Below are 14,050 nucleotides of genomic sequence, written 5' to 3'. Positions count from 1 at the left end.
ACGGCTCTCTACTTCAAAACTTCTCAGAGCTGTACGAACTTCAAGCCCATAGTATCTCTGAGAGCAAGAGGATAGGACCCAAGATTCCCTAAACTTATTTAATAATGAAACCATTTACTTGAGACACATCTACAGGATTCCATGTAACACTGAACACTGTACATGCAATGGTACTAAAGAATGCCAAGACCCAAATGGATGAGCTAAGTGTCCTTTTCGAGTTCAAGCTCTATGAGCAGAGCATGAGAATCTAGTTGATATAAGCCTTTCCCAATGTAAAAACACAACTCAGGATAGATTCTACTAGTAATTGCTATTAGTTGAGAACTGGAACTATGGAGGATTATAAAGATATACAATATAATATCATTTATAATAGCAAAAGTAAATAAAACCTAAGGTTTAAAAATAGGGAGTTGGTTTAATAAAGGTTCAAGAATATGATACAGTCCTACAGAACCACTAAAAACATTATAGGAGATGAGATATCTGTGGTTCAAATAAAGACAGAATACACTAAAACATCAATAGGCTTTATCTTAAGATACTGGATTAACATATGATTTTACACTTCAGGACCTTCTGCATTGGCTCCAATGTCTGACCCATGACATTAGTAACTGAGGGGAAAGGAGGAATGCTGCCGGCACCACAGAGAGATTGTTCTGGAAGTAAGCTGTGGTGCTCGGGGGTACTCACTAAGCCCTCTGGGCACCCCTGTGGTTGGGTGGGCAGGTGACCAGTCTGGGCAACGAGGGGCCAGACCGACAGCGTTGAGACGGCGGTCTCCTCTGTCCCCTAGGCCCTTTGTGATTACCATGGGCCAAGCTGGGCCTGTGTGGACATGAGTAAGGACTAAAAGTTTGTTTAAGCCACTGAAATTTTGGGCTTGTTTGCTTCCAAAGAATAACCTGGCCTCTCCTGGCTGACACAAATTTCTCAAGATATTCACGTCAGCTCTCAGTTAACACGTTTCCTCCAGCCACTGCCCTCTGCTCGCTGGCCAGAATTCCTCCGGAGTTGCCAGGAGGCACAAGCAGCCTCCGGCAGTCCCAGCCCAGGACTTGGAGAAGAATCCTTTTCTATTTCCATCTGAAGAGTTTGGAAGCCCAGTAGGAAACTAGTACAGAAGAATTCCTCACAAATAAGTTACAAAACTTCCTTCAAAGTTAGTATCTATGATTATGTTTTTAGAAATCAATCCAGTAGATAAGCACAAAATTATACAAAAACACAGGTATCCTTATACCTGTGACTAATAATAATGTTGACTTATAATGTTGACTAAGCACTATTGCTAATGCAAAAACAAAACGGGAAAAAGGAAGAAGGAACAGAAGGGAAGGAGGGGGAGGGGGAGTGAAGAAAGAATGAACCAACGTGTCCCTCACTAGGGGGTGAGTTCGATAAAACAAAATACAGGTGACCACACGATGGAGGTCCATGAAGTTCTTCAACGCTCTAAAGCAGACCTGCATGTGATGACATGAGAAGATAGAGATACCGAAGATATATAGTGCAAAACAGCTCAGACTGCAGTAAATCAAGTATAAATAAAAATCACACACATACACACTTATGCATAGGAAAGAACTAAAGAGCTATTTATCTGTGTGTAGTCGATACAACAAGCTGTTAATAAGCAATGGAATTTAGGAGGAAAAGATGAATAGAAAGACTTACAGTTATGTATGCTGAATTTTCTACAAAACCATGAACTACTTTTATAAAAATAAAAATATAATATTTTAGGGGATGCCAAATACCACTTTGGTTTGGCCCCAAGGACAACCTCTGGAAGGGCTTTTGCCCATTATTCCGACAGGGCAGTGTGGACCAACAGGAACAACTGACCTGGGTCCTCCCTGAAGAACCATCGTCACTGGACCCACAAGATGCGTCACTCCCCCGACTCGCACAGCTGCAGTCAGCAGTTCGCGCATGTGCACCAGGGCCTGCTTGCGAGTGTTTCCCCGCCGCCACCTCGTCTGTGCGGCCAAAAGGAAGCTGCTGCTGGACACCTGAAATGCATGAGAAGGAGGTACACCTGACTCCTGCTGACTGTCACAGGGCTCCTGTGCTTTCCGGGGCTATTCGTCTGCAGTCGGCAAAACGGGACGTACAGCTTGGTCAGGGTTGGTGCCGATGAAAGCAAACAGCTGGCCCAGCAGGACGCTGTAGGTGGGCTTGTCCCTGCTGTCCTCGATGGCCAGTGACTGCAGGAGCGTGAAGGAGCTGCTTCGGTGGCTGGTCACGTGGCGCCGCCTGCGTTGGACCCCAAACACAAGAGACCCTCAGGGAGTGTGTTCCGATGAAGAGCCTTTGGGGCACGTTGGAATCGAACCTTGGCCATTAGCCATTTACCTCTGATTTGCTCTAGTAAATTCCAGATCTTCATTCCCGATCATTTCCAGGTCAGAAGGAGCGGACATGCTGCGAAGGAAAACAGGCTGCCGCACAGCGTGAGCTATCACCTTTGTTTCGGAAGCCGATTTACAGGCTGGAACAGAACGGAATAAAAGGGTTGACTGTCTGTATCCCAGGTGCCGGGTGGGCAGCAGCAGCTAGACCTGACGTGGACTACCAAGCGGTCTAAGACGTCTTCCCTTTCTGGGAGCTCAGCCACCAAACCAGCCAGCAGAGCACAATTACTATTTTTAGGCCAATTTTTTAAAATCTCGATATTAGGTTAAAAATGATCTTAGCTTGGAAAACTAAAATATTTTCATTAAATTGGATGCCAAAGAAAGGCTGAAAAATTCATTTGATTTCATAACTACCAGTGTTCACTTTCATATAAGCATTTTAAAAAGCAAGAGAGGACAGAGAAAGTAATTTCTGGAAGCAAAAATTTCTTAATTCAAATAAATCCAGATCCATTCCTTTTTCAGAGATGCCCTTTGTTTCTCCTTTAACTCAAGATTTATTTAGCTGACTTATTACCATCTGGAAGCATCTCTGCTTTGGTCATAGTTGTGATATGTGAGTACATTATCACACTTGAGCTAGAATGTGACCAGCCCCTTCCTATAAAATATACTCTTTAACCCTATCCAGGGAAATAGCTATTTTATTTTTAAAATAAACACTGGAAGACAAAACTACATGTAATGAACTGCTAAGGAAAAAAGATGTTAAGGAAGTGGAGAAGCGGTCATTTTGAATCTGTCTTAAGAATGGTCAGACAGCCAATCTTAAAAAACCTGACTGTGAATGATGATATCTCAGGAAATGATCGGTCATCATCTCTGATACTAAGATCCCCTTGGAAGGTGTCACCAGCCTTGGTGAGGGGTTAAGTCTTTATAGGGGACAGTTCACCAGCCAAGGGCAGGCGGTCACGCAGCACACTTGGCGCACTTCCGCCGATGCTCTCAGGGAGAGAGAAGTACCCGATCGTTAGGGCCAGAAGCCTGGGAGGCAGCCTGGGTCTCTCTCGCAAGAAAGAGAAACCCTGGGTGGTCAGCTAGGGGGCAAACGAGTCTGCTTGCTCGACAGTGTCCATCAAGCAATGGGCTGCATAACAACATGAAGTCTTTCATTTAAGAACATGTTTGTTCAATTTGTTTTCTCGGGAGAAGAATCAACACTTGTTATTATGGACTGTGCCCAGTGTTGTGGATCTGGCCGAAGTAAGGAAGTTCATTGATTTCCCTGAGAAACATATTACAGGCTAAGAATTAAAATGTGGTTCAGGAGAAAAATTAATAGTGAAAATCTCCACCAGAAAATTGCCACTATTTGTAATGCCAGAAGTTTCCACCTAATAATTAAAGATGAAGTGCAAACTCAGCTTCAAGAGGAAAATATGAGGCATTACAAGATTCACAGTACCGACTATCTCCTTATTTATATACGTTACTATGAGAATGACGAGCCATCAGCTAAAAATAGGGGCCTGGAATTATAAAGATACATGTCACTGGGCTCCTTAGGTGCTCCCAAGAAAAACGGGACAGGGCAGGCGAGGAGGCACCGCTGGTGCCCAGCTGACCCACAGACCACCACATGAATTCAATGAAAAGCACTTCTTGGCTGGAAAAAGTAAAAGGCAAAATAAAAAATGTTGAATTTTTCTTCCCTTCTGGGAGTACACAAAAGTGATTTTTTTTTTTTCTAAAGCAGCTTATGCCCATTTTGTGAACAGACTAGTGCAGGGGGCCGGTGCGGCGCCGGCTCTGAGCGGTACCCGGTGTCTCTGCAGGGGTCCCCGAGATGCTTCTGGTGAGGCCGGACTGTGCGGCAATGGTGACGTGCAGCAAGAGCTCCGCTCGGTTCATTAGGCTCTTCACCAACGTCTTCGTTTTAGCCAGTGGGTGCGAGGGTTTCTGAACGAGAGAATTCACCTCTTGCAGGAACTTCTCCCTGTGAAGAAAGGCTCATGTGCATTTAGTCGCTCTCTAGTTTACCAAAACCAAAGTTTCTTATTACAAAGGGTAGGAGATGACAGAGGGAAAACTAAGCAGAAACTAAATACTGCTCACCGTCCCCTTTCCCCATCTGAGGGGAGCAGTGTTATAAATTGTGGTCAGTTTTAGTTCTTTTTGCCCAGTTTCAAATGCCATGGTGCTAACTCTTGAAGGTTAAAATAAAAATCTCCAAGTTACCAGATGACTTCCAAGTCTAAAGTATTGAGTTAATGCACAATATTTTTTAAGTATGTGTTGAGACTAGACCATTAGCACCAAGGGAATAATTCAGCTTTACATAATTTATTAACATCACTAACCTCAGAGATAGGACCATGTTTTCAAGATCATTTCCATCAAAGGAGACTTCCTTCATTGAACACAAAAGTTCTAGTTCTTTCATTTTGTTCTAAAGAAGGAAAAATCAAGAAAAGATGGTATGCAGGATCTGCAAGAGCTGAGTTTTACGGTACACGTTAAGAATAATAGAAAATTTCAGGGGGAAAAACACCATCCTTGGTCCATCTTTCTATGCCAGAAGCACATTTGTGAGTTGTTTGATATTTTAATTGTTAAAAATTGTACTGACCACTTTCTAGGGATTTCTTCAGTGCTTGTAACTCTGCCTTTGGTTTATTTTTTTAAGGCTTGAAAGCACAGTTTGATAATGGTAACTTCTTTATAACATTATTAATCAGTTAAAAACAACAAGCAATTCATTATTTGTGTTATTGACACACGGATCTAATTTTATTTAACATTTGGGGTGCGCGACTTTCTAAGAAGCGCCCTGATCTTCCCTCTGCACACGGCTGTGCGCCCTGGCGCCGGCCGGCGCCGCACAGCGCCGCGCGACCCACGCACCTCGTTGAAGTGGTAGTCGTAGAAGAAGGGCACGTCGTTCTCCAGCTTCCCCTGCACGGCGTCGTCCACCTCACTCTGCCATTTGTGCTCCAACTCTGCAACACTCTGGCACATCAGAACATAGGACGATGTGAAAATTGACAGAAAGGAAAAACAAGTGCTGTCTACAAATTTGGAAGTTTTCATCATAACAGTTTTTAAAAATTCAGATCACTTTGCAAACATTAAATTTCTAGGAAAGAAATGATTTCTAACAGTTATAAGAGAAATGTTGGTGTTTTAGCTTTCATTTACCTGTAGCTGTCTCTCCATGGCACTCAGTTTCTTAAAGGTCTCGCCCATAATTTTACATAATAAATCATATTCCTCAGCATGTTCTTCTTGATACTGGAAATTTATTAGGGACTGGAGTGCATCAACCAAGTTCAAGTGCTTAATAACACATGATACCACCATTTCCTCCATCACATCTGGCTGAATTACTTCTCTGTGGTTACAATGGAAAGTAGTCAGGGATATGCCATGTGCTCAACTTGCCAATACTTTTTTATAGATTAAAGGACATAGGCTTTGATTTAAATATATTAAATATTCACCACACCTCCTTTATTTCAATAAAGAGGCATGTACATTATATGATAACTTTCCTATCAAGTTGGCAATAAATATTTTTCATGATAAAACTAACACTGGCTGATAAAACTGAAAATCAAAATGAAAGACGCTACGATTCACACATTTTGAGCTATAGTCCCATTAGAGCTGGAAAAGGTCTCAGGCTAAAGGAAGACCTTTGGCACCATTTACCTACCAATGAATTTTATGCAGCTTATGGTTTGTGGTATTTCGTGTGTATGGATGTTGGACTGAAAACAATGGTGCTTCTGTACTTTCTCATTTTAAATTTCATCTATATTTTAAATTTTTCTCTGAAATGACTTATCTTGCCTCAGAAGGCAGAGCAGAGCCTGCAAAACAGACTTCACTTTAAGCAACAACACCTCAAAGGTATCTATAAGGTTTCATGGTCTAGAATAAAGACCCCTCTCTCACCATCTCTCTAGGCATCAAAAATAAAGGAATGCCTCTATGAGAAAAGATGATATGGAAATGAAAAGTTGATGACTATTAATAGAAGGTCACACCCCCTGAGAAAAACCTAGAACCTGTCAAACAGGAGCATGCATCAGAACCATGTGGAAAAGCTGTGAAAACAGAGACGCCTGGGCCCGTCCCCAGGGGTCCCAGCTCAGCAGGTGTGAAACGGGGCCCAGAACTAGCAAGTCCCCAGGTGCTGCTGGTGGACACTGCTGAGCGGAGGCCCGCACTGTGAGCCCTGCCGACCTGAATACCACCCGGGACATTCCCCAGGGTGCTTCGTTAGCAGTTATTAAGTAAACACAAAATTAAAGTTCATTTGCTAGACTCTAAGACAGATACCACCTTCAACTGTTTAAACATTTTTTTTCCATTGGGAAAAAGGAAATGCTACATAGCAACATACTTTATACTCGGTCTAAATTGAGGTCTAGCACGCCCAGAAATTTCCCTGAGCTTTATCATGATTCCTGGAGGCAGTCTGATTCGGGGCAGGTCAAAGTAGTTTCCCACTGGAGGCACGAGGATGTCAGAGGGGTAGGTGAACTCTCTGTCTTCCTCGATGGTCAGAGGCAGCGGAGACGGGCTGGGAGTCAGGGCAGGGGAGATCACGCCATTGGCCTCCACCTGCCATTGGCACCTGAACAGAAAGAAAAGAGTTTCTTCTCTTCCTCTTCTATCTGGCAAGCTACTTAAAGTTTGCAGATTAATCAAACATATGAAGGATCACGTTATGTGTTAAATATTTATTTATCAAACCTTCTCTAAAGAAATATTAGCATATTATATGAAACCATATCTTTGGGAATCTACCTCCTTCCCAACATTTGACCCAGGGATCCCACTTCTGGGAAAATATCCGAAGAAACCAAAAACACTAATTCAAAAGAATATAGCATCCTTATGTTCACTGCAGTGCTATTTTCAATCACCAAGACATGGAAGCATCCCAAGTATCCCAAGAGTGGATAAAACAACTATGTGACATTTACACAATAGAATACTACTTAGCTGTAAAAAAGAAGAAAACTACCTTTTGCAACAGCATGGATGGATCTGGAGAACATTACACTAAGTGAAATAAGCCAGTCTGAGAAAGACAAATACTATATGATTGTACTTATATGTGGAATCTAACAAACAAACTGAACTAACAAGCAGAACAGAGACAGACTCAGAGAGAGAGCAGAATGGCAGCTATTGGTGAGGGGTGGGGGGAGGTTAGGGGGTGGAGGGAATCAAGCAAAAAGGAAAAAGGACTCCTGGACACGGACAACAGTGTGTTTGATTGCAGTGGGGAGGGGGATATAAGGGGGCTAAGTGATCATGGAAAAGTACAATAAAAATTTTAAGGAAAATAAACTTTTAAATATATAAAAATGTCGAAAGAATTACGTGTTAACACCCATACGCCCACTGCCTAGCTTCCTGAACAAACATTTTACCCTGTTTGCTTTATCTCCCATCTGCCCATTCTTTGGGGGATCCTTTAATTTAATTATACCATATTTGTTGGGGAAAAGCTCATGCAGTTCAAGTCTGTAATTTCAAATTAGTAAAGTATGGGCCAGCAGGCCCTTTGCTGTGATTTCCACTTCCCTTCTTAGACACAATGGCAGCTATGGGATTGTCCGGCAGCGGGTACGGTCAGCCGGGAAACACACTAAAAGTAGTTTGCCACGTCAAGTCTGTTTTCCTTTCTTTTTTCAAGCCCCTTTTCCTTCGTGAGCACATCGAGCTCCATCTGAGCCTTCTGTTACCTTTGCAAAAGTTTGGACCGCAACAGCTCCTGACAGGCTTCTTCTTCTTTGGTGATTTCTGGTCCGTTGTACAGGATTCTTAACATGGAACAAGCTAACACAGACAGACCCAAAGCCAGGTCCACCAGAAAGGGCAGGCCTCCTGACACGTCCTCGGAAGACTCCTACAATGCAGACGGGGCAAATCACACTGGTCAGCAGATGCAGCAGAGCGCCCCCGCTGGCATCTCCCACTGCCCTGCCCCCACCACAGGGCTCATAGGGCAGCACGGAGCATCGTCGCGATGGCACACAGGGACAGCACCCAACAGCACCAGCAGATAGACGGTGGTGCCGAATGACCAGAGTGAAGTCTCAACGCAATTCAGAGAGAGAAGAGCCAGCAAGACTCCGTATCAGAAACACCACAAAACTCATGCATGATTCTTTGGGTGGCTCCCTCTCTGCTTTGTCTACTGGGGTATAAGTCACTATTTTGTTTTGTCACCTCCAGCCTCTGCTTGAACAAAGATATTGTCAGTGATGACACTGAATTCACTCAATAAGTATTTACTGAATGCCTACTGTGTACCAGTCATTGTTCTAGGTGCCTGGGATAACAGCAGAAAACAAAACAAAGATACCTACCCTCATGGAGCCTACATTCTAGCAAAGCGCTCCACTCCAGAGAGCCTTAGCTTGGTTCAATTTAAGCAGCCTCCCAATCTGAACTACACTTTACAGCCCAGGCTAGTAAGCTCCTACTATGCCTTCTCTCTCTCTCCCTCTCTCTCTCTTTTTTTCCCCAGATAGGAAAAGAATTTATTCACACAGATTCTGGGGGCTGAGGAAGGGAGGGGGGAATAGCTTTTGGGCACTGCTATTAAGAAAAGACTAGGTTAAATCTACTCACAGACTGTAACACAAATAATTAACCAGAGAAAGATCCAGTCTAGCAAGAAGAGCCTTTGGGAATAGAATGAAAAGGTCAGACCCTACTATTGTTAAAACCAAGGTCCAAGTGCTTTGCCCTCCGGAAAGACATTGGAGGCAGCTCACCCCTCCAGGCTTTGAGGACAGAGACCCGAGCAATGGATTCTCGGTGCTGCGGGACTGATTTGAGGTCACAGCTCATTTCACTCCATAAAACTACTATCTACTCTTGGTAGTCTACCTCCTGTCAAATGGGAGAGATGGATGAAATGGTGGCTCATATTCTGCCGCATTTCCAAGGCAAATATGATGCGTGTAACCAAGGCACGAAGGAGAGAGTACAGTATGCCCACAGCAGTGGTCGGAGTCCAGTACCTGGGCGCGGACTGTGCAAGCAAAGCCCCACATGGCTTTGTCGGGAGTGTTGTGCTCACGGCCACTTCTCATTTCAAAGGAGAAGGTGACTGTATCTCCTTCCACCTTAAAATTTAAGGGGGAAAAATGCAGTTTAAAAACAAGACACACAGTTTTCAAGAGAGCAATGAATTTCAGAGATTTACTTTGAAAAGGACCACAATATTTTACTCCTTTTCTCACTGGCTTTTTAAATTCAAAATCTATCCCCTCTCATTCAGACCCCAACCTTACAGGTATCTCTCCCGACCAGGTAGCCTTTGGGATGAGGCATCTGTGAAATGGGTCACAATTGCCTGACAGCAGAATCAGAGGAAAGGTAAACCAAATCTTAAGCATAATTTCAATAAATTCCTAAAATTTCTATTCTTTCTGCCTTCCTCCCCACCTCTGCATGTCACACCTACTGTGCCAACCAGGTAAGCAAGCAAGTGGCCGGCATCTGGAAGAACACAGAGCCAGTGCTGGGAAAGCTTGCTCTGCAGTGTAGAACCAACAGCATGAATGAGGAACGAAAGGCAGAAAAACAGCTGAGTGCTGGGCTGGTCCAGCTTGGGATGCACCTGGACTGGCCCCGGAGGAACCCTGCTGTCTGGTGCTGAACTAGAGGATGTGTAACATATGTGAGATAGAGGCTCTGGGAACAGATTTTGGAGTTTTCAGAATGGGCATTTCAGTTCATATTCATATTCATATTCTGGGTAGATGTGTCGTACAAGGGGCCCGATTGCAAAGCATGGGTCAAGTCTTATCGGTTTGAGAATGGATCATTATTTTTGCTCCAAAGGCCCAAATTCATCTGCAAACATTCATTCCACAACTTTTCACTTCAATGGCTCTGTGGGTCCAGGGCACTCATCACAAGGGAGTCTAGAGAAGACGTGAACCGGAAGGACGAGCAGTCCTTTGGATGGGCAGGGAAGGAAACGCTGTGACCACCAGCCTTTGCGGAGCTGAGCAACCTGTGGAACAGGCTCTGGAGTGGGCAGGGCTCTGATGCCCTGGAAGGGAACGGAGGCTCGTTCTGCAGGAAGCAGTGACTTCACAGGCCTGGCAACATAGCCCCACCTCCACAAAATCCCCCGTGGCAAGCTTTGTTTTGAACTCTTGCTGATACACTTGGGCCCATGAGGAATCAAGTCCATCTTTTTTTTCCTAGGAAGCGAATGGGACTGGACGCCATACCTTCACCAGGTCTTTCGGCCAGCCGGTTCCTAAGACGCTACGGCTGCCGTACCCCAGGGTATTGCCTCCGTACTCAGCAACCTTCCTACTGTTTGTGTTGGGCCCCGCGTAGATCACCAACTTCAAAACAGAAAATAGACTGTTAGACTGTAAAAGAAAAACAAAAACAACATCTACAAATAAAAAGGCTGCAGAAGATGTTTGTTTAAAAATACATTAATAACCAGGCACTGGTGTCATAATATAACTAATGTTTTTTAAAAATACAACTGATACTAGGTTGAATGCCATTGGCCACTGGTATTTACAGGGCAGCCACAGAATGATAACAAATATCACCACAGTTCAACTGACTTGGGGACTTCACACTAAAATAGTTATACGCAGCTAATATATATACACACATATATTTTTAAATAAATAACCACATGCAATTCATAACTAAAAGGAACAGTTCGCCCTCTTAAATACCCCAAAATTAATAAAGTGAGCAAATGTAAGTGAAAAGATGGTAATATGTCATACAACAGCAAAATAAAAGCAAAAAACTCTAAAAACCTTAATCGATGAGGATGTTAAAAAAATGCAACAAGTCAAAAATAAGCCATACATTCCTAGAACATTGCTTCATGATATATAAAAAAAATGACCCAAATTTGAGCCAGAAAGGGGGCTGCTTCTTCTTGGGTCAGTTTTCATGTATGAACACTTTTCTTCCACAAAGGCTATTAATTTACACCCACCTAACCAACTTTCTAATATGCAGGAGAACCACTTAGAGGCCATTTGGCATTCAAATACTTTCACAGGAAGAGCACAGCCCCCGCTTCTTTAAACACCAAGCCCCGCCTTGCGGTGTGGTCTTGTGGTGTGTGCTCCAACCGCCTCTGTCTGTGTAGGGGAGGTCCGAGTGGACCTGGAAGCTGCACTTCCAGCCCTGGGCGCCGATCTGTTTGTGACTCCTTACCGAAGTCACACCACTGGGTCTTGCACCACTGGGACCACTGGGAAAGTAAATGTTACTTCTGTCCTGTAGTCAGTGGGCATTGTTGGCCTCCACATTTAACACTGATGTGTACTGCAGGTGGAGGCTGCATGCGCCAGAAGTTGCAAATTACTGGTGTTTAAAGGAGAACCAAAATGACACTAATTAAAATGGCAGCCTCTTTCATTTCCATTTTATACAGTCGTATCACCTGCATTTGGCAACGGGGTAGCTAATGCCAGGAACTAGGAAGTGGTGCAGACCGGTGCCAGGAGATCAGGTTTTTGAAAGGCCCACCAAAGGCCACTTCTCTCACGTGCAGCGAAGGTAAGTTTTGGGGGTATTAGCCCCTCCAGACATCTGGGATCTTCACTAGCCTAAGATAATGGGGATGAGGATTCTATAGTTTGCCCAGGAGTGTGTTTTACTGTCCCATAGTAGAGACAGTTAAGAAGTCCTTTATCTTTTAACTTAAAAATCTCCCCTGGTGGGACTGAAGACCATTTGCCCTTACACAGTTCACAGAGAGATACAGCAGAAAGCTGACGATTCACATGAAAATAGTCCTGTGTATGTACAAAGAGATTAGCTAATCCTTCAGTTGTTCCTTTGTATGTTACATATCACAATTTCTGTAGCCTTTCCTCCTAAGTTCAACCTAATGATTTACAATGCAATAGTTATAAACAGAAGAAAATACTATAAGCCCTAAAACACTTCCTTTTACTTATAATTTGGTTCAGCCACCAGGTTGGAAACTACACTTCCTTGAAATCTATGTGGACCCTGAGGTCATGGCAAAGAATAACTGAAACCCAAACAGATCCTAACACATCTGAAATCCTGCTAAAAAGCCATCTTCTCCCGAAAGACACATGAGAAGCCCCAAGAACTGGGCAGTAAGACCTTTCTAAATGAAAGGACACACACATGTATAGGAACTGCGAGCACAGAGGAAAGGCAGGAGGTAAGCAGAATGGAAAATTTTCTTTGATTCGGATCTAAACTCTGAAAGCTTACAAAAGTCCGCTTTCAACATGTCATTAAAACACTGTTCTTAGAGTGCAGAGGTGCTGGCTTTCTGACGCCCCCAAACACTACCCTTCAAGGCGTTATCTCAGGGAAGTTCTCCTAAGAGACATCTACAGACAGAAATAAGTCAAGAATGGTAACCAGCAGCAAAGAAAAATAAGAAGCATCTAAGACACCAGCTTATCAGAGGGGGAAGCCATTCTAAAGCAGTTCGTGCTTACTTTGTCATAGTCATACTGTGAAGAGCATCTGCTGTCAAATCTAAGGTACAGGCAGCGAGCTCCGGGGATGTGGACAGTTTCCTTGAACTTGTAGTTGTCTCTGACAGGGTGGACTGTCTCCACAGTCTTGCCAGCAGCCCAGGGAGCAGGAATCTTTAAACCAGTGAGGAAGCCTGGCTCTTCCTTCTCTTCCAGCATTCTAAAACCAGACAAACAGAATGCGACTAAGTTTCGCAGCAAGGACAGGAAAAAGAAAACATATACGATGAAGAAATGTCACTCGAATTTTCCACAGCGTGCAGTGTGACAACATTGTGGCCTGATACAGTGGCGATCGGAAACATTAAAAAAGTCCTGTATTTAAGGTTCTTTTCTTTCTTGTTACACAATATATTTGCATTCCCCCCTCCCCTCTTTTTTCAAGGCGGAAGCCCAACTCATATCCAAGAGAGAACCTCGCTCGTTTAGAGTTACTCGGGAAAAAGAAAAGATACTGTAAAGGACTTTTAAATTGGCCACTTTCCATATCCTATGGGATCAGTATCCTATAAAGGTTCCTTTTGTTGATATCTAAATGTCAATTGTCGAACACTCCATGGGTCTACACAACCAATGTTTACTGAAGTTTTAACTAAAGAAAGGTGCTTTTGAAGTTGCTCTTATCCACTGTAACTGAATTCTCGAGGACATCACAACCCAAGGCTGTGGAATACGGACTCCTAGAGCTGCACTTGGCTGCTGTAGAATTCTCTTTCAGCTCTGTGCTATCCAACAGGGGTAGTTCCTTAGTAAAATGTGGCCATTTAAATTAAATCTAAATTAAATACAATTTGAAATTCAATGTCTTGGTCACATTAGCTACATTTCAAATACTCAGTAACAGCATGTGGCTGTCATCAGCAGTACTGGAAAATAAAGATACAGATTTTCATCACTGCACAAAGCTCAGCTGGATAGCATACTATTCTAGAAAAACCTGTAAGTCCTTCCTTTCTGATCAATATTTTTCAAGACAGCTTTAGTGAGCTGTAATTGACATGTAATAAATTGCAGATATTTAAAGATTATAAATTGGTAAGTTTGGCTGTATGTATACACCTGGGAAACTTCCTCCTTCTTCTTAATCCAGACAACCACTTCTTTGCTTTCCGTCACTACAAACTAGCTTGT

General features: G+C 43.4%; 1 protein-coding gene across 7 annotated transcripts in view; it reads right to left on the bottom strand.

Annotated features, from left to right (window-relative positions):
• The window catches only part of HECTD4 (HECT domain E3 ubiquitin protein ligase 4), a 157,120-nt gene that overhangs the window by 62,216 nt on the left and 80,854 nt on the right, over positions 1 to 14,050 (bottom strand). For all 7 annotated transcript variants that reach the window (XM_045844468.1, XM_045844502.1, XM_045844478.1 and 4 more), the window contains exons 21-32: positions 12,881 to 13,079; positions 10,643 to 10,762; positions 9,419 to 9,523; positions 8,132 to 8,295; positions 6,778 to 7,011; positions 5,568 to 5,760; positions 5,274 to 5,378; positions 4,730 to 4,818; positions 4,190 to 4,365; positions 2,365 to 2,500; positions 2,124 to 2,265; positions 1,855 to 2,021 (exon numbers count right to left, since the gene is read on the bottom strand). In XM_045844468.1, the coding sequence (XP_045700424.1) occupies positions 1,855 to 2,021; positions 2,124 to 2,265; positions 2,365 to 2,500; positions 4,190 to 4,365; positions 4,730 to 4,818; positions 5,274 to 5,378; positions 5,568 to 5,760; positions 6,778 to 7,011; positions 8,132 to 8,295; positions 9,419 to 9,523; positions 10,643 to 10,762; positions 12,881 to 13,079 (1,830 nt within the window). The remainder of the gene's footprint in view (positions 1 to 1,854; positions 2,022 to 2,123; positions 2,266 to 2,364; positions 2,501 to 4,189; positions 4,366 to 4,729; positions 4,819 to 5,273; positions 5,379 to 5,567; positions 5,761 to 6,777; positions 7,012 to 8,131; positions 8,296 to 9,418; positions 9,524 to 10,642; positions 10,763 to 12,880; positions 13,080 to 14,050) is intronic.

This window comes from Phyllostomus hastatus, unplaced genomic scaffold (genome assembly GCF_019186645.2).
Source record: "Phyllostomus hastatus isolate PE091 unplaced genomic scaffold, TTU_PhHast_1.1 phas_contig_1162, whole genome shotgun sequence".
NCBI classification, from domain to species: Eukaryota; Metazoa; Chordata; class Mammalia; order Chiroptera; family Phyllostomidae; genus Phyllostomus; species Phyllostomus hastatus.
The sequence above is the reverse complement of the archived record's forward strand: the minus strand, read 5'-3'. Positions and strand labels throughout refer to the sequence as shown.